This window comes from Botryllus schlosseri, chromosome 7 (genome assembly GCF_051294905.1).
Source record: "Botryllus schlosseri isolate E-star chromosome 7, Bs_hap1, whole genome shotgun sequence".
NCBI classification, from domain to species: domain Eukaryota; kingdom Metazoa; phylum Chordata; class Ascidiacea; order Stolidobranchia; family Styelidae; genus Botryllus; species Botryllus schlosseri.
Window position 1 is genome coordinate 12703533 of NC_137242.1, and position 19775 is coordinate 12723307.

At 41.2% G+C, this 19775-nt stretch overlaps 1 protein-coding gene across 2 annotated transcripts; it reads right to left on the bottom strand.

Moving 5' to 3' along the window:
- Positions 1 to 2919: 2919 nt before the first annotated feature.
- LOC145442575 (ficolin-1-like) lies at positions 2920 to 6776 on the bottom strand. Of its 2 annotated transcripts, XM_080320525.1 has the most exons (7): positions 6559 to 6776; positions 6447 to 6505; positions 6293 to 6379; positions 6102 to 6198; positions 5256 to 5370; positions 5002 to 5132; positions 2920 to 4931 (listed from the first exon to the last, which is right to left on the bottom strand). In XM_080320525.1, the coding sequence occupies exons 1-7, from the start codon at positions 6617 to 6619 to the stop codon at positions 4876 to 4878; spliced, it is 606 nt and encodes a 201-aa protein (XP_080176651.1). In that variant the 5' UTR covers positions 6620 to 6776; the 3' UTR covers positions 2920 to 4875. The 2 variants fall into 2 exon arrangements, with proteins under 2 accessions (XP_080176651.1, XP_080176650.1); XM_080320524.1 differs by having other exon boundaries at positions 2920 to 5132; positions 6559 to 6775.
- Positions 6777 to 19775: the final 12999 nt, after the last annotated feature.

The following is a 19775-nucleotide window of genomic DNA, read 5'->3' on the forward strand; positions in this document are numbered from 1 at the left end:
GCAATATTGATCAATTCGGTACAAAAATAAATATTTAGCAAAGAGCCATATCTTATACCCAAAAGAGCCATATATGGCTCGCGAGCCATAGGTTCCCGACCCGACCACTGGTATAAAGTATATTTATCACCTTGTGTAATTGTGTTCTAAAAAGGATCCCTGACCTGCGAAAGCAATAGAGCAGTGGTTTCCAAAGTGGCCGCTAGCTACAAATTGGGCGCTGGGAGAAGAACGGGGGTGCTGAGGGTAAAGGTGGGAGATATATGGTCTGGATTAGGACTGAATACAAGAAAACGTTTGCTCTATCAAGTATGCCGGACCCCAATTGTGGAACAGCATCTCGCGCGTTATCCGACAGTCGTCGAGCATGTCCGCATTCAAGTCGAAATACAAGCAATTACTTCTAAATCAATACTAGCCAGTCTTCAGGATTACCGGACCACGACCCAACATCGACCTCGCCCGCCGCCACATGCTAACCCGTTTTGTCGCTTGCGTCTTATATTCTATGAATTACTTTTCATTTAGTGTGCATGCCTCTTATTTACTTCGCCTAGGCTAAGGTGGGTGTCTGATCTTAATGGCAACTCCAAGTTGTTTAAACACCTTCCTATCTTTTCATTGCATCGTAGTCTTGTGATGTTTTGAAACGATGAAAATATTAATACACCTGATTGATTGATTCATTGATAATGAATGAATCCGCATATAGGCGGATGATGTGGCAATGGACGTCATATAGGCGTGGCAATTAGGGCGACGTGGCCTTCTCTGATTGGACGGTATCAAAATTATCATCCATCATTTCATCCTACTACTAATGTGGATGTGTTGTTCGTTGCAAAGTTGTATTTATAAATTAAGACCAACTTATCTCAACTAAGCCACACACCAAAATGTCCATCTTAGTGCCGTGTACAGCAATTCATTAGGAATATCAGCAGTCCACGCTCCACCCATTACAATATGTGTGCAATGACGACATGGTTTGTTTCAGCGCTGACTGTGATATTGGGGAAGTCAGCTCATCGATGCCGTAACTTATGAAATACGCAGAATCACTTTTATCAGGAAGCTCACCTGATGAGCTATCAGATCTGATGTTATGACGCAAACAAGGAACCCTTGACTTTCGAAGCAAGCTAGGGTGTTGGGTAGGGCTGTTCAAAAATAACCTTTTTTCCTGAATCTTGCGGGTTACTTGATTAAATCGTTAGGTTGCCTTAAAAAATGACGCACACCAAATAGTGTTGGGCCATTGAATTTTCCATCGCAAAACCGACCACCGGTTCCCAACTTTCATGGCACAACGCACAACGGACCACATTGCAACAGCAACAGATGCAGCGAGCCGCAGTATTGCCATATATTTCTCATATTTAATTCATCGCATTAACAAGTCCGATTTCTTGTCGCATTCTTTTTCTATACTATCTTCTTTACTTTCATTCAGTGTGCATGCCTCCTCTTTACATCGCCTAGGCCAGTGGTTCTCAACCTTTTTGGCTTCGCGGACCCCTTTTGACCGTCACGCACCCTCGCGGACCCCCTCAAGTTTTAGTTCAATTTTAGCTCTATGATGGGGCAACCTTCATCTGTCTTGTGCAAATATGAGCTGTAGGCTTGTGATAAACAGAAAAATAGTGAATTTTCTTGAAGATAACATCATACTATTTATGTAGAAATTGGTGGACTTTTATTATTTAAAAGCTAATTTTGCTGCTGTATATCTTGAAGTACGTGGTCGTGTCTTGAAAATCCGCGTCTTCGTTTTGATATGAACGAGGAGTGCCGGAAACCATTTCAGCAAAGATATAGGTGGAAGCTAATGCAATATTAACACATAACGGTTCCGACGATACTTTTGGTGTGGTCGCAATATTTATGGCACCAAAATGAAGAAACACATAATTTTATGAACATATCACGTCCAGCATCTAGCGCAGGGGCGGGAAACATACGGACCGCTGGCCGGATTTGGCCCGCGACGGCATTTTGATCGGTCCGCAGAGAGTTTCTACCATCAAAGTGAAATCCTAAGCTAAAAGTATGGACAAATTTTATGCTCCAAAGAACGGATCCAAGTTTTCCAACCAGAGAAAGACTGTCATGAAACGACTTGTTCTGTTCTGGTTTACATATATATTTACGAGCAAACATTTTCGACCACGAACAATTGAACATTAACAAGACAAGGCTTTATACCAATATAACTGGTGATATGAATTTCAGGGTTGGAGCGTAATGCCTTGATAGCAACGAAACACTCCTTGTTCATCAAAAAATCAGCCTCGTCGATAGGGCATCCGCAATAAGAATGCGCAAAATCTGATAGCCGAGCTTTAAGAGCAGGTATATCATTGTCCGATTTATGACGATTGTCAGCCGAAAATATTCGGGCTCATTTCAATATGAATATACTATTCAATTTTATAATAAAGTTCTGTACTTCCAAGAAGCTGTTCCCTGCATTGGGACAAATTATTGAAATACTTCGGAAATTTTTATTTCAAACGACTGTTCACTGATTTGATGAGACTGTCAACTTCAAATCGAGAAGGTTTTGCAGCCATTACGAAGTCACCCTGATTGACGTTACTATCCCCATATCCTAATTTTTTGCACAAACCCCAATAAAACGTCTATAAACAGCAATATGTTTGTATCAGCGGGTTATTGGAAAACTGGCAATGGAAATGAGTTTCAACACTACGATAGTCCATGTCAGACGATTAATATGATGATATGAGTCATGAGGTTTTAGCAGCTGTGGTGCGAAACTGCCTCATGCTTTCTCAAATTAAAAAATATATTAAAAATTAGGTTTTTAAAAATTTAGAGGTCTCGCGAACACCCTGAAATTGCTTCGCGGACCCCTAGGGGTCCGCGGACCCCCGGTTGAGAACCACTGGCCTAGGCCAAGGTGAGTGTCAGATTCCATAGACTACTCCTTGTCGCTTCGACATCTTCCTGTCTTTTCATTGTATCGCATTTTTGTGGTGTATTGAACTGATAAAATTGCTAATAAACCAATGGTGATGATGATGAAGTCCTTTGCTTGTTGAATTCATTTCTATGCAGCGGCGGCTCGTCCCACAGGTCAGTCAGCATTACGCCATCCTGCAAGACTGTGCACCATTCAATATAGAGCGAAAGTGCCAGGGAAAATCCTAAAATTTTCTGTTTTTCTCTTGTCAAAGTCGAAGTAAGCCTATACATTTTCTTGTCCCCGTAGCGCTCGTAGCTAGCTTTGGTTCTCCACTCTCTTAAAGACGCTCACAATAAAGAGCGATGATTTAGATCTGGGGTTCTCAACCATGTTTTGGCCGTGGCCTATTTCAGGGTTAGAAAATACACGTTCTGTGGCCCACCTCATATCCTGGATTGATAATCCTGATCAATGTGTGGTAGTGCTTATTCTCAGAAATTTCCACATTTTTCTCTTATACTACTAATATTCACATATTTCGATGTAGGCTTGCAGGAATATGAAATCCCGCGAAACGCGACGAAAATTTTCAAGTCGAAGAGATCTCCTTCAACAAACACCAACGAAATATTTCAGAACCTCAACGAGCTCTCCCAATCGGGGGTTCGGGATCAGTGCGACGATAACATTTGATTGATACCAGATATTATCAATTCCGAGCCGTTTACGATGAATCGCTCTAACAACGATATAAGTTCAGTGACATTTTTCCAGGTGCGCTCCTCCCATTGATTTAGTGCGACGTCGACCCTGCGCATTCGATGTGAGGAAAACAAGAGATTAAACCATAAACGCATTGACTCCTTATTTTAAATCAGGGCCGGCCAACCCGTGGACGGCGGGCCACATGTGACCCGCGAGAAGATTTTGAATGGCCCGCGAGGTCATTTCCGAAATTTCTAATATCATCAAAAATGGATTGAACAGATTGTGAACTTGCAAGGCCAACCAAAAATTTGATTAGTCTGGCCGCAACACTTGAGATGTGATGACTAAAATATCAGTTCCGACGCATTGACAGATTCATCAGCCATTCACATATTGGTATATCTTCGTACACTACAATAAAGCAGAATAATTTGCGGTAGATTTATCAAATGTAAAAATTTTCTACAAGCCTGGCGCAACATGTTGTCACTCTTTTTTAAGATCGTTGCCCTTTTCTGAAATTGGAAGAACACCTAATGTACCAGATTGAGTCTAACTATATTCACGATTACGAGACAAAGTGTCGTTCAACATATGCGACATTGCGTTAGCGCTCGCAGTAAGACCGTCGACTATGAAACCTAGGCACTGAATGATTGACGCATGTTGGTCGCATCTTTTGATATCGATATGTCCTTGCGCCGAATAGCCCAGTCCTCGCAAAATTAGTCCACCGATAAACAACAGGCCCGCAATATAGTCAAATAACAATATTATTGAACTTCAAGAAATTTTCGCGCTTTACGCGGCTAGTGGCCCGCTCAATAATTCGTCAATCGAATGTGGCCCATTGGCTGAAAAGGTTGGCCTGTCCTGTTTTAAATGATAGGACGGTTTGGGGGAGAATAAGCAACGTCACGGCCAAAGAACCACCGTCCGCCGCATGCTGTCGATTTTGAAAATATGGACGGGGGAACAACATGAAAATGAACAATATACTAAAATATTTACAACCCAATAATAATATTAGTGTAATCCAACCGGATATGATCGACCGACTTTCGTCAGGAGCAATCGTGAGAAAGTAGAACAAAGAAATCGCTGACACCATGATTATCACGACGATCGTTAGTTATTGTCAAGGGAAAAACTCGTCATTGACGTCATGTCCGCTTTTCACGATCTTCTCCGAATTTTCATCTCCGAGAATCGCAGGAGCTGATGAATACCGATCCGGTTCAACCCCCACCAAATTCCCTTGTACTTTGTTTTGTGGAAGTTTCCATTGAGACTGCTGGAGAAGCCGCACTCGTCATACCACCAGCCTCCTTCGCGATGAAAAGCGCAATTCAAATCATTCCTACTATCGTGATCCGCGTCGTACGTTGAGAATTGCCGATTGTTGTGAGATGATAAATGATCCGAGGTCGTATTCCCGGAGTATCCGGATACGTGCAGAGTGTAGTTGTCGGATCCGGGGCCAACGATGAAGGACCTGCGGGATTCGTGGAACATTGTTGCGTCACATTGAGCATGTGATCCGCTGCGCATTAACCGAATATTTTGAGCACCATAAACAATGCTAGGAACATCCGTGACCAAACAATCAGAAGCTTGCCTGTATTTCGCCTCCCAGCGAGTTCCGTCAAATAACGGGATAGAAGATTTCTCGATCATGTTGATTTCCAATTCCATGTTTCCGTCCGTTGTCATTTCGTGCAATTTCTCGAGCCCTGGAGACAAACGAAACGATTTTAAAGGAAAGGAGGTAGTTTATTTTGTCCTTGATGTTTTTGCGGCATATACACCGACTCATGATATACATACACACGATCTGCGCATATGCATACCATGAGTGCATGATGTGCATATGCCGCTGGACAAGGAAGTGCAGATATAGCCATTACGACTTTCTAAGTCATGCACCACCCCTCCATGCTATCCCAGTAATGCATGAGCGCCAAGCAGGGATACCAGTGGCGCCATGGATACCAGAGGCGCCATGGATACCAGTGTTACTAATCAGGTCTTTGGTCAGACCCGGCCGGGAATCGAACCCACGACCTACCGATCAAGAAGCCGGACGCTTAACCATTACGCTATCTTGATCGGTTTTTCGTTTTAAATCGAGCCAGAGCGAGCATTTTGCCCGTCTCGGAAATGTAAAAATTGTCGTTTTTTCAGTCAAAAGCTTTCATTTCTAGGTAAAAAATCGTCCTGGTCATAACGAAACGGAAAATGGACGCGCAAACCGGTTTTCGGAGCACCAAACCGGAAAAATAATCTTATTTGTAGTCAATTTACCAGCGATAAGAGTTAAATGGCTAAACTCCCCGTATATATACGGGCTCTGTTTTGCATCCGTAAATATTGGGGCCGAACATTTGTTTCGAGCTTGAGAAGGGGCGATTATTCGTAAAAGGTTAGGAACCGCTGGATTAGAGGAATTTCGAAGCCTTCCTACCGAGCCAGAAATCTCCTTCACAATTCCCGAATCCTCTCACGTAATCAGTCCAATTTCGGTTGAAATCAACGTCTCCGTTTATTCTTCGCTGAAAGACCTGCAGCGCAACTCAGCAATCAATCAGCAGAATTGTACAGATAATCAAAGTTTCAGAAATGCTTGCAATTGTTAGGATTTGAAATTACACTCACGGTCCATCCGTGGCCTAAAATGCATTTCTTCTCATCTTTAATTTTGTGCTCAAGTTCTTTCTGCTTCTCCGACATCCTTCCCGGACCCTTCATGAAAAGTAAACAGAACAGAGCCTTCAGTGGTGACGTCGAACCACACGTATAGGCAACCAACCCCACAGTCCCCCTTCGAGATCCATTGATCGTTGACGAATCTTCTCACGCAGAATTGCCCTGCAAAAGAGAAAATAGTATTCGATTCGAACTGGAACACAAACTCCTCGTACCTGACGAACGAAGGTAGATAGCGAATCCGAACATAAAAAGAATCCAAATCTTGAGCGACATTTTCGGAAGCAATCTGAGATTCAGATGCCACGAGATTACGTATCCTACTTAACTAAATGAGATAGATGTCGACCGTGCCTGGGTAGAGTAATCTATAAGTGCAGAATATATTGCGACAAACTTCAACTAAGGAACAGACGAAAATGCATTTCTGAGTTGCGAGCTCACCGATTTATCTCGAAAACCATTTTTTTACACAACGATCATCAACACGTTTGCAATCAACTGCGTCACTACTACCATTTTGAGGAAGTCAGCTCATTGATATCGTTTATAAAATATGTCGAATCGATTCTGTTAGCAAACTTACTCGACGCTGCATCAGGTCTGATATTTTAGACCTAAACAAGGAAACGTTTAATTTCGAACCAAATATGATTTTCATGGCTTAGTACAGGGGCCCCAACCTTTTTGCAACGAAGTGCTAAATCTTGGGTACTGATTCAAGCGACGGGCTACCATTTACTCCCGCCGTTTCTGCGCAACATACTGAATTTCCGCTATTATATTCCTAGCACTGGGCAGAAATCACATTGCGGTAAGACTTCTAAGAGAGTCTATTAAATCAAAACATCGCATTTCCATTGGCTAGCCACTAAGATTTTTTAAATAAATCACGGATTACTTCGCACCATGTTTATAGAAATTATACAGCAACACTCAACTCAAAATTTTAGAAAAAATCATGTCACACTTTAGACTGGAAATCATGTTATCTGTTTCTTATTCAGTCAGTGCGGGAAGCCTGGCATTGTATGCTATCAACTATTGCGCTCTGTTCTATGTGTTTGTTTTTGATCAAGTTCATGTCCGGGAAGGCTGATTCACAATGATAAAGTTGAACCAAACATGCTTGCAGCCTTCATAGCTGCTGCGCATATATACACCACTGCACTTTCCCGCGTCAACAAGGCGCCAAAGGTTTGCTGCAGCCTGGTGGGCTTTTAGGTGGAGGTCATTTTGCAGTGTTACAAATTTCATCTCCAGTTCTCCTGCCCGTCTCGGAAGTGTAGGGGAGACCGGGGACAAATGTAACTAAGGGCAAACGTAACAATCGACCTCGCCGCTTGTAGGATGGAGATATCAGCTTGATATTTTAAGTGTGCACTGTGCATGCAGTAGTTATCTCTCCTACCTGGAGTTACGTTGAGCTACGATGCGAAACCCGGGAATAATTTGCAAAAAACGAAATTTTTGACCCTTGAGTTAAGTTTTTCTGGTCTGGAATAATTTGTTTAGACGAATAGTACCTCAAGTAGTTACAACGTAATATATGTAGCTGGAACAATGTTACCATAGTCTACCGTGACGATCGAAAGATTAGGACTTGCATCGCCGCGAAGGTACCATACTGAGACACTAATCATGGTCGAGCGTGTCAGGGGCAATCGTAACACTCTGTTACTTTTGCCCCGTTACAATATGTTATCAATTCTGAATGTCTTTCTTCATATGTTGGTATTACCATTCATCTACTACAAATAATCTTGCAACAGCCAGAAGTTTACCAGAACAGATACTATCTTGCGGTACCAATTCTAACATGATCATCTGTCGAAGCGGCCATACATTAGTGGTGACGTGAATATGACGGTTCGATCATTTTCGTGATTCAACCACCCTTTCTCATGTTGATCGACTTTTGGTGTGTCGAAATTCAATGGTCATGACTGAATCCTAGTCCTCTGAGTCTGATCATAGCCCACTTACTTTTTGATATTTGATGTGAACAATTTATTTTAGTTTTGTACAGCACAGAAGAATGTCATTATGGCTTTGACGCCACACAATGTTGCGTCCTCGTTTTGCTATACTATCATCGGCCTATTTAACCAAGATATGTTAGCCAGGTCGATTTCGCACCGTCGCAGGTGACCGAATGACCAACCCATTATGCACGCTGAAGAACAGAACCTTGGTAGAAGAGGCCGAATATATGTGTAGGGAGCTGATGGAATGAATGTGTCTCTCGAACACTTTAAGCTTGAACAAGACACGAAGGGTGATATTGCATTCCGATGCCGTAACTGCGATGGGCCGTAGTCTGGAAGCGTTCAAACGTCTCTTCCTTAGTTTCACGCAATATTACAATTTGTGCTTCCGTTTTAGTTGTTCATGTCGTTTGTTTTTAGTTATAAAAAACACTGTTACAATTGCCCCGCAAGGGTGGAACAATTGCTCCTGGGTTCGGGGCGATTGTAACATTTGAGCAGCGATTTTTGCGACCCGAAATTTCCATGATTGATTGTTGATTGAGCTCCAATTTAGTTTTATATCAACTATCGAGTCGTTGGCTTCTTTATATAAAACTTTGGAAGTGAAATTTCCACGAGAAAAACACGTCATGTCGGAAAATACAAAAACTGTTACAATTGTCCCCGGTCTCTCCTAAAAATTGTCGTTTTTTTTATGTATATCCTCTTTTTTGGATCCGTAAATATATTGGGGGCCGCAAGTTTGTTTCGATCTTGTGAAGGAGGCAATTATTCGAAAAACGTTGGGAACCACTGGATTAGACGAAGGTCGAAACCTAGCCAGAAATCTCCTTCAGAATTTCCGAATCATCTCTCGTAATCAGGCCAATTTCGGCAGAAATCAACGTCTCCATTAATTCGTCGCTGGAAAACCTCCAACGGTAAATTCGGCAAACAATAAAAATCTCACAAATCGCACAAATTCTCAGAGTTCGAGGCTCGATGGTTGGAGATTTCATGCCTTTAAATTTGAAATTTTGAAATTTTTTGGAAATTTCGTTTATCTTGAGCCGAGCTTGTCCTTGCGTTACAACGGCTTAGTCGGTTTTTCAGTCGGTTTTGCAGTAGGATTTTCAGTCGGATTTTCAGTCGGTTTTTCAGTTGGTTTCATCTTATCATCTTTTTGCTCGGTCTTCAAGTTCCCTCATTATGCTGGACATCATTTCCGGGCCCTACATGAAGCGTAAACAGGATAGACCGTTTGTCTGTGACGTTAAACTACTTGCATACCAACCCCACAATCTTCCTCTGACATCCATCTACCGCCGACGTAACTTCTCGAGCAAAATTCAGCTGGAAGAGAAAAATTTCAACAAAATTACAACACCAACACAATGCAATACATTTCATGTCCCCATCGACCCCCCATTTAAATAGGGTTACCATACGTCTTCATTTAGGGGAGAATATGTCCTCCTATATTCCAGATATGTCCTCCCTTCGACCAAATGTACCCCTTTTTGTCAGTTTATCCGCCTTCTTAGTTTTAAATATAAAAAAAGAACACCACGAATAACGGAAAGTGTGTTTACGAAAGTCGGGTAGGCCTATTCAGGTAGTCGAGTCGGAAAAATGACCCTATCAGGGCATTGCGCAGGCTATTACGTGGATACGGGGGCTGTGTAAACATCTATTGGTGAGTAATAAAAGCGACCCAACCTATCATTATATGATAAAATTGAGCCCACTAGTCCCTGTCGGGGTATACCCATCTTACCACAGCCAAATGATCCGATGTTGTACCGATAATATACGGGGAGATGGTAGGCCTACATAATTCTCTCAAGGAGTACTTCGGAACGCTTTGAAGTAGCTTTGAAGTACTCACGTACAGGTAGTTTTAAAGAAATGTTGCTATCGTGGAATTGCTTACCAGCCTAATTATAAAGAGTAGTTTTCCATAGAACTGTCGAGCCTGAACTGATAACAATCCTATACCCGGTCCACCGACTGTAGTAGCTGCCCAGTGCCCACCACTGGTGTAACACATGTGTATATTGTGCAATAGCGACAGCTAACGGTTGTCAGTCATCCATAAAAATACAGCTAACCAATAATCTATATAGCTCTTTGATAAACTAGTAATCTATGTTTGAGTCGCCTCCATTGACACATGGGGCAAGTTTAGACGCGAAAGCTTTTTGAGCTGTGACATAATCCCAGTAATTGTACTGTATTTTGCCACGCACACATACCATATTCGAAAACGGAGTTCGTCTGTCTGATTCCCAGCTGTTGCCTCGAGCAGAAGTATAGGGTATAAGTGACCTTGGGTCTACGCCAAGTCTATCCACCACTTTTGAGTAGATATTTGGAGAGACCGGCTCGTGATCACCTCCATACAAGGCATAATAGTTCTGCGTGCAGCGAAACTTTGTAGCGACCTATTTGCGGGATTCATCTGTTCATGTGTTGTTAGTGCAATCGGGTTTAGCACCACAAGTACGTAGTAATTTGAGGATGAATAAAATCTTACCCCACAGTCCACAACGATACCAAAATTACCCCGGCAACGACTCCAACGGTATGTATCTCTGTAGATTTCATATTATATTGAAAAGCTAAACGACCACGAGACGGACTTTAAAGGGGCACTTCGCTCTAAAAATGATGTGGTCTCAAATTGAAGGTAAAAACGAACGAACATTTTTGGCCGCAGCCATTTCCTTCAGAACGCCACCGTAATGGAGCTGCAATTTATTGAAATTTCTACAAGACCAGCTGCCGCGGCTGCTTAACCCGTTACATGGCACGATGTCTTCTTCGTCGCACTTGCTCGACGCGATAAGGTAGTCACGCAGAGAACGAAACTTAGACAAATTTCCTTCATAACATCGGCTGACAACTATATAAAATTCGTTCTATGCGTGACTGTCTAATCGCGTCGAGCAAGTGCGACGGTGAAGATATCGTGCCAAGTAACGGGTTAAGCAGCCGCGGTAGCTGGTCTTGTAGAAATTGCAATAAATTGCAGCTCCATTAGGGTGGCGTTCTGAAGGAAATGGCTGCGGCCGAAAATTTTTGTTCATTTTACCTTCAATTTGAGACCACATCATTTTTAGAACGCAGTGCCCCTTTAAGCATTCCCGTGGACACTTACAGGCCACGGATAATTTCGTAGCCGGCCACAGATATTCCGTTGCCGGCCATGAAAAGTGCATGCAAAATAGCAAAAATGATCTCTCAAGCATTGATCATGGTTTTGTTTTTGAAAGATGTCGCGATCTCGGTATAATATTTTCTAAAACTCAAACTAGGACGAAATCATGAATGTGTAGGACATATGATTAACATAGCCTATATCGTGCGCAGACAACTTTGTTACAAGAATTATGATATTCCTGTACTTGCACGAATGACAAATGCGGTATTGTAAATTAATATATACTACACAAAATCCGGAGTCTAAAAGTTTTTATTACAGTTGAGAAAAAGTACTCGATACGCTATATTTAAATCTAAAAATATTAATCCCCGTAAAACCTATACTGGGTGTGGGGTTCGAACCCGTGTGAACACCTGTTCATTGAAGCTTACGTCCTACGCCTTAAGCGCTTGCTCAACCCAGTTCTATTGTAACGATATCTGAGAAGCCTTTTAAATTAGGGTAGAAGTACCTATTTCGAAGTAGGTTTCATGAAGTCTCGATACGCTATACTTGACTCTGAAAATATTAATCCCCATAAAACGTACTGGGTGTGGGGTTCGAAGCCTAGACAAATAAGAGGATCGTAATTGAAAATAGATGGAGGATCACTGGACCAAACTTTACTGAATACTCTGCGATGTAAAATTAGTATACACTATACAAAATCCGGAGTGTCAAAGTCTTTAGCGTATCGGAATAGTGTAGTTTTCTAACTACTTTACAAATTCATACGAGTTTTACTTGGTGCGTCCCAGGATAAATGCAATTTTTCGCGCTTTTTTATTTTCATTTTTCATTAAAATCGGAGCTACTGTATATTATTTATCGCCTATATTTAAATTCGATGTGCTAATGCGTTGAGGTTGAAGCTAAAACATCCTATTTCATGCGGCCAAGAAGACTAGCACCGCGTAGCCGATGACGCAAGCAAGCCCGGAACTAGTTACAAGCATATAATGATGAGGCATATTAGGATGAATAATTTTTTTAACTCAGATATAGCGTATCAGGACTTCGTGAATATTTAGATTAGTTTATATTCCAAATTTTATTCAAAACGTAAACTGTTAAGAACTACTAAAGGTGGTATAACATATGAAAAAGTGTACAAGTAGAATTATTATCAGGTCATGAGTAAGAAGTTCTCAATACGCTATATCTGAATCGGGTGTGGGGTTCGAACCCACGTGAACACTTGTTCCTTGAAACCTAAGTCCGACGCCTTAACCGCTCTGCCAATCCAGTTCCGTTGCTCAATGTCTGAGAAATCTATTAAACTACGGTAGAAATAACTATTTCCAAGTAAGTTTCACGGAGTCTCGATACGCTATATTTAATCTAAAAATATTAATCCCCATAATACGTACTGGCTGTGAGGTTCAAAGCCCAGAATAATAAGCGGATCGTGATTGAAAATAGAAGGAGGATCACTGGATTAACGTTTATGGAATACTCCGCAATGTTTGTTTGTTTGTTTGTTTGTTTAGGGGTATTCATGGTGTTTGTCGACTACTATGGTCATTTACACCAGGCCGATATTCTTCTTATTTTCCGTAACTGCCGACTTATAGCACGGCCCACCTCTAGGCTTTTGTAAGACACCGCTGACGCGGATGACGTGGCGAGGAGGAGCCTAGGTAAACCTCCAACTCTTGGGTATCGGAATTCAGAAGTCGACCTCGGTCGGACTCGAACCCGCACCTATTGGTGTTGCAGCCGCGGATTATACCACTGCGCTATCTCGCCACGCTCCGCAATGTAAAATTAGTATATACTTCACAAAATCCAGTGCATCGGAATAGTATAGTTTTCTATCTACTTTACAAAATTGATACGATTTTTCTTGCTGCGTTCCGGGATAAAATGTAATTTTCCGTGCTTTTTGTTTATTTTTAATAAAATTAGTATCCATTATACAAAAACGCCGTGTAAAGGTAATGTACGAATACAAGTAAAAGTTGAGATTTCAAAGGAAGTAAGTGGTTATGCTCGTGGACTAACCCCACTTCTACGTAACGATTTTTCAGTAAGTAGTTATGTTTCTAGGCTACTTTTACTTCTATTTAACGAGTTTTCATACAAATCTGCTTTCTTTATTAACTTTCATCAGTGAGCGAAGGTAATACCTATGTTAACTCCATGGTCAGATGCGAGATAACAGCGACTCATTTAGATACATAGTCTACTTTAAAATTAGCATTGTTGGGATCAAGTCACTACCTTCGAGTCTCGAGTCATGTCGAGTCATTCAAGATTTAGACTCGAGTCAAGTCAAGTCACTCGATTTTCAAAGGTGACTTGAGTAAAGTCAAGTCGCCCGATTTTTGGAGGTGACTCGAGTCAAGTCGAGTCAAGTCACTAGTCCAGTCAAGTTGAAATTCCAAGTACGATACATGATTCAAGGTCATTGCATTTTGCCAACTGTCTTAAATAAAGATGGAGTGCCCATTTATTCTGAATCGAGGAACGAATGAATAGTTGATTATTCACGCAAGGAGTTGCTCTATCGCTCATGCACTGCATACGTAGAACTGTCAAACTACGCAAGTATAGCGGTATAGCCTCAGTCTATAACAGGGGTGGGAAAACTGCGACTCGCGAGCCGCATGCTGGTATTTGAGTCTTTGAAATTGCGGCTGTACAATGAGTGTGCAATGTGCATTCGGTGATAATGAACGTAAGTCACAATAATCAGAAAGCTAGAATTGAAACGTCATTACGAAATCAAACACCAAAACCTTAATAGCCAAGATTTACCCCAAATAGACATATTTACGAAGTATTAGGATTACCGAGGTCCGCGCTGTTGACGTCATATTAGTCCGATTTCAAACACCCTGCAGCCTAGGTGGGGACGCATCGTCTTATACCACACACTAATAAGCATTATTCGATACCCTACATTTACTTTTGACAATATATAAATTTTTGTGTTGTGACTCTTTTAAGGTAACGATTTTTGATATGCGGCTCGCGCGTGAGGCAGCTCTGCCCACCCCTGATCTATAATTATCAGTCAAAATATAGGATAGCATATGAAGCATCAGAAAATTCAATAAAATGATATAGAGCAATACCCATCCTACATATATATCCATAATATACAATTATAAGCGTATGGACGATATTCGTTCGATTTAAAGCACGCAAGAGGCAGTGGCGTAGCAGCCACTTTGCGGTTCTGGCTCTGCGCCAGTGGCATCAGGCTCCGAGGGGCGGCAAAATGAGGCTGTACATGGTACACAGCCGGCTAAAATCAGCGTAATTGATAGTCCTATAGCTGGCGTGAGCTAAAATCTAATCAAACTGGTGTCAATCGAAAGCTAGTGTCTCGCTGATTCCGAAAACACTAATTGATATGTTAACATGGTAATGGAACCACTCCGAAAGCTACTTGATTCGACACCATATTCATGCTGGTGTCTGAAACTTTATCTGACCATTGGTGTTTCAATTGCGAGCTGTGAGAGGAGCTTCTCAAAGTTCAAACTGATAAGTCTTATTTACGTTCTACCATGAATGATGATCGGCTATCAGATCTATCCATTCTGTCTATAGAAAGAGACTACGTTTAAAAACCTGAATTTGAGGCTATTATCGCTGATGTTACTTCGGCGAAAGCCCGAAAAGTTAAGTTTCGAGGCAGCTATTGATTTTTTCTTTGCACAATACATTCGTTCGCTATTTCTTGTCTTTATTATTTTCGGCCTTAATAACGGTGAGACGATGAGGCTGAGACGCGGCATATTATCTGTAATTATTTGTATTGTCAAGATCGTTTGCTCATGAAATTATGTCGAAATTTGCTGCGGTCTACCTAGGGGGGCGGCATTTTAAGCGAGAGCCAGGGGCGGCAGCACATGCTGCTACGCCAGTGGCAAGAGGGCTGATTGAGGTGAGCAGTTTACGACAACGTAAGCTAAGCTCAGATCACTGCGTTAACGATCAATTCATTCATTATTGATGTAACAATGGAGGCTTATAAAAGATATGGCGATTTAGTCGACATCGATTACTTGTTGACTTGAAATTAATTGACTCGTAAATTTTGCTACGAGTCACGAGTCAATCTACATTTTTGAAGCGTCGGGTCAAGTCAAGTCAAGTCATTTTTAGAAAGTGACTCGAGTCAAGTCAAGACATACGAAAAAAGTGACTCGAGTTAAGTGAAGTCATCCCAACACTGAAAATTAGTACCCGAGTATTTGCTGCAATTATACTTCCAGATATATAGCCAGAGGGTTTCGATGGTGACGTACTTGTATAATGCACATTTTGGAGAGATTAAGTGAAGCAATGATCTCAGATAAATCCATCAAAATAAGGTAGAAGTAGCTATTTACGAATAAAAGTTAGTATTCTAGGATTATATTTTTGTTTAATACTGAAAATATCATGAAGTTGAAGCAATCTGAAATCATAAACACTTTAGTATTAGGTACATATACGCAAAAAGCTACTTCAGTATTGTGATGGAGTGCAAATACTTGTTTACTTATCAACTTTGAAGGCTTCCGCAGTTTGTGGTGTGATACGCAAAATTAGTGTGTTCAAATCAGACCTGCCGTAAACTTAGTGATGTCGCATTAGTCCTAAATACACCCAATAGAATATGAAGGAAAAGTATCATCTAACGTGTAATTAATGTTATTTATTTCTCGGAAGCAAGTCATTATCAAAACATAGCAGTGACGTGCGGTGAGGTTCACGGCTGGTGAGGCACGCCCCCACGCCCCCCATACAAAAGAACAACACGCACGAAAAGAGACTTGAAATGTGAATAACAACAACAGCGGGTATCGAGAGCATTTTCTTTGCACACTGGTAGCCGTTGCAATTTCAAATTCTATAATCCATGTAGGACTGTTCGCTATTATGCCAAATGGGCATGTTTAGACAAATATTAATTACTATTTTTTCAAGTAGGCCTTCCGGTATAAATTATTCGAAGAGCATGAAAATAGCATCAGTTACAAATTTTATTCAGTAAAAAAACACTAGATTTGCTGAGTTTCGAAAGAAGATACACTAGGTCAAGTCAAAATACACTAGATCTAGTGTTTGGGAGTGGCACCACTACCACAAAGAACAACGCAATCACATACCACAATTAACGGTTAGAGGGATTGCAGTCGAACACAGCATCAAGGACACAAACAACGATAATGCAGCTTATGAAAATAGCTATCACATACCACAATTTAACGCAGCTATGGGTGCAAAATACATAACAGCTACATAATTAGTAAGGGAATGTATTGGCTTCGCATTACGCATTGGCCGTCGCTTCAATCTTATATAATTCCTACAAGGCTGTTGGATTCCGAAATCGGTAGCGCGTTTCGATCGGTTTCGATCGTCCAATTGTTAGCGAATAGTGTATGAAGCAGATTCGTTTGTGCCTCGCCTAGCCATTGTTTCTCTACGATAGCATTGTCTGTAACAAAGGCAAAGGTCACCTTCCTTGGCGATTTTTGGGGGTTTGACGTAGAATTGCAATAACATAACCGTAGCATTAGGTCCGCAAATCAACCAACTCGTCTTACCATTAAGACACATGCTTGCAAGAGCTCTCAAATTGAGAGAGAGAGAGAGAGAGAGAGAGAGAGAGAGAGAGAGTCTTTATTTTCATCCAACCAAAATACATAACACACGGCAGTGGTGGTGGTACAAAAAATATGCATGCACAGTATTCGGCATTAGATAGGAATGATCGATAAGACCGTGAGGTCATCTAGTCTGATCAAACCAGCATCAAACAGGTACACTTGACTATGAACAGTCTGGCTGTAAAATATGTTGCGGGAGTTAAAAAAATATAATAGAAGAAAAATTAAACGATGGTATCAAATTATCAATGAAGCAATGTCTGGGCGAGGTAGGGCAACAGTGTTAGTGTTACGACAATCTATCATAAGGCAATTCACTGATATGTGGTGGTAATGCATTCCAGATGATAGGTCCCGAGTAGTCGATAGATCTCTTAGTTAGGTTGCTATAGGGTGGGGGTGAGAAGATGTCTCCTTTAGACGAGGATCTCGTGTAGTGGGAGTGGACATTTTTAGCAGGCATGAAAAAGTCATCAAACACAGGAGGCAAACTATTGGAAAAATATTTGTTAATGACTTTTGATACTTCGAAGCGATACAGACTCAATACGACTCAATTGTTTACAGCTGCAACAACGGAAACTCACGGTTGTTGCAAAACTGGTCCTTGATATGCGACACCGAAAGATGCCATGAATGTGCCGAAGGAAAAGTTGCTCTATATCCCGTTCATATACCGGTAGGTGTCAACAGTTCATGATCGGCAGTACCTGCTCAGAGTGGTCACTGTCGATTTGGTCTATTGATTTGTGACCGCCTGCTCCAAACAAATGTCGGGACCAAGGCATACCATAGGTCGGTCGAACTAAAATAACGCGACCGATATTATTAGACCATGGTCCCAATGTTACTATACACAGGCTACCTGCTACTCTAGGGTTACCATACATTGGAAATCTGAACAGAGGATACTTTTTCAAAATTTTCATGCTCACAATACTGGAGTAAAATCCTGATAAAACGGTAAATTGATTAAAAACAAACTCTCCGGCTCAACTCCTGAAATGCCCATTTCTACTAGGTTTTCCATTGTTTGACTAAATAAAAAGGTCACTTTTATGGCTCAAGTCCCCAAATGCACGTCGGAGCTGCTGATTTCCTATTTCTCAGTCCAATTTACGCATGATTTACCCACAATTATCGAAAAAGAGGACATTTAGGCGTACTCCGAAGACACCTTTAAAAAAGTCAAAAAAATAGGACAAATCCTGTTAAAAGAGGACGTATGGAAAACCTATGCTACTCCAAACGTTCCCGATGATGCTGCGACCTGTCTATGCGCACTCTTTTTCATTATGGAATTGAATATGATCCGATTTGATTACCAATAATTAAATGCTACGCAATATGTAGGCTATACTGCCGTTTGTGGGCATATGGTGCCGCAAAAAGTTACGGAGGGGTAATCATAATTTCTCTTTGTTTTGAGTTTAGTTTAGAAAATTAATTTCTTCAGGATTTCTAATATGACGCCCATAAACAGGGATAATCACACTGCGGGTACTTCGTATTCTACTCTCATTGGTCAAAGGGTTTGTATACTACCAGATAGGGATATCTAGAACTCAAGAAATCCCTGAGTGGCGGCCTCCAAACAACACCTTGATTGACTTGCGCGATTCTTCCACGGGTTCAAAGCCCCTACCATATCGTCGACGACTTCATTCCATAAAACAGGAAATTGAGCTATTATATATTGAATATACTGTCAACTCCTGTTATTTCGAACACCTGATAACCCGGGCAACCGCATTGGGCAACCACTCCGGAAAGGAACAAAAGTATCCGGTTGATTCGTACAAGTCTCGCAATTTATGTCGTTTGTTTATGACGAAATAAGCAGTACTTCGTTCGTTTCAACACAAGATGCGGATGGTGGAGCAAAGACGATCCATGCAGCAACAATTAACATTGTGCTCATCAGGGATATAGGGATATCTAGAACTAGATATAGTTATAGATATCCGTGTGTGCTTACTACTCATACACGGCCGTGTTAGCATTATATAGTAGTCTTTAATTCGACACAAACGCGTACTTCTTGTAGAACAGAATGGTGCAGAAAAATAGATTTCTGGCAACTGCTGAAAATACCGTAAGCCTTTCCTGCATGTCCTACGTGGCCTATGTGAGGAATGACTCTAATATTCTAACCCTAAATGTGTCTATTACACTTTAATACTTGATACATTATACAATACCTGTTAAATTGCTTGGTATCGAAATATTGTACAGACAACTATCCTAAAGGTATAACTCTCGTACTTTTATGAGATCATAGCCAGTTATTGCAGCATTCATTTCTTACGTAACAGTACAGTACGTTACCGTATTACCTGCCTTTATGCATGATGACCTGACCAGTGACCATGAAACAAACAATTGACCCTCTCTTGATTAGGTCAAAAGTGAGTGGAACAAAAGTGGCGCACTCATTTAGGACATCGATATTTTGAATTAATACCATGATTTTAATTCAGTTCTGTTAGTGGACATTGGCGTCCAATTCGAATCAATTGGGATTCGATTTCCCCCATCTCTACCCGTCACCAATTGCTAGTTTGATGCCCCTATGTGCTCCAAATAATTGTCTTTTATGCGGAACATAACATGGTTTTATCATACTCGTCTTTGATTTAGCAATA

What these genes read in the sequence shown, in the direction of transcription:
- LOC145442575 (XM_080320524.1), bottom strand. Translation starts at nt 6,619, where the DNA reads ATGTCGCTCAAGATTTGGATTCTTTTTATGTTCGGATTCGCTATCTAC. An exon ending in TGAAGGAGATTTCTGGCTCG is followed by an intron (nt 5,371 to 6,101) that starts GTAGGAAGGCTT and finishes GTTTGTCTCCAG; the next exon opens with GGCTCGAGAAATTGCACGAA. An exon ending in CGCTGGGAGGCGAAATACAG is followed by an intron (nt 5,133 to 5,255) that starts GCAAGCTTCTGA and finishes CGAATCCCGCAG; the next exon opens with GTCCTTCATCGTTGGCCCCG.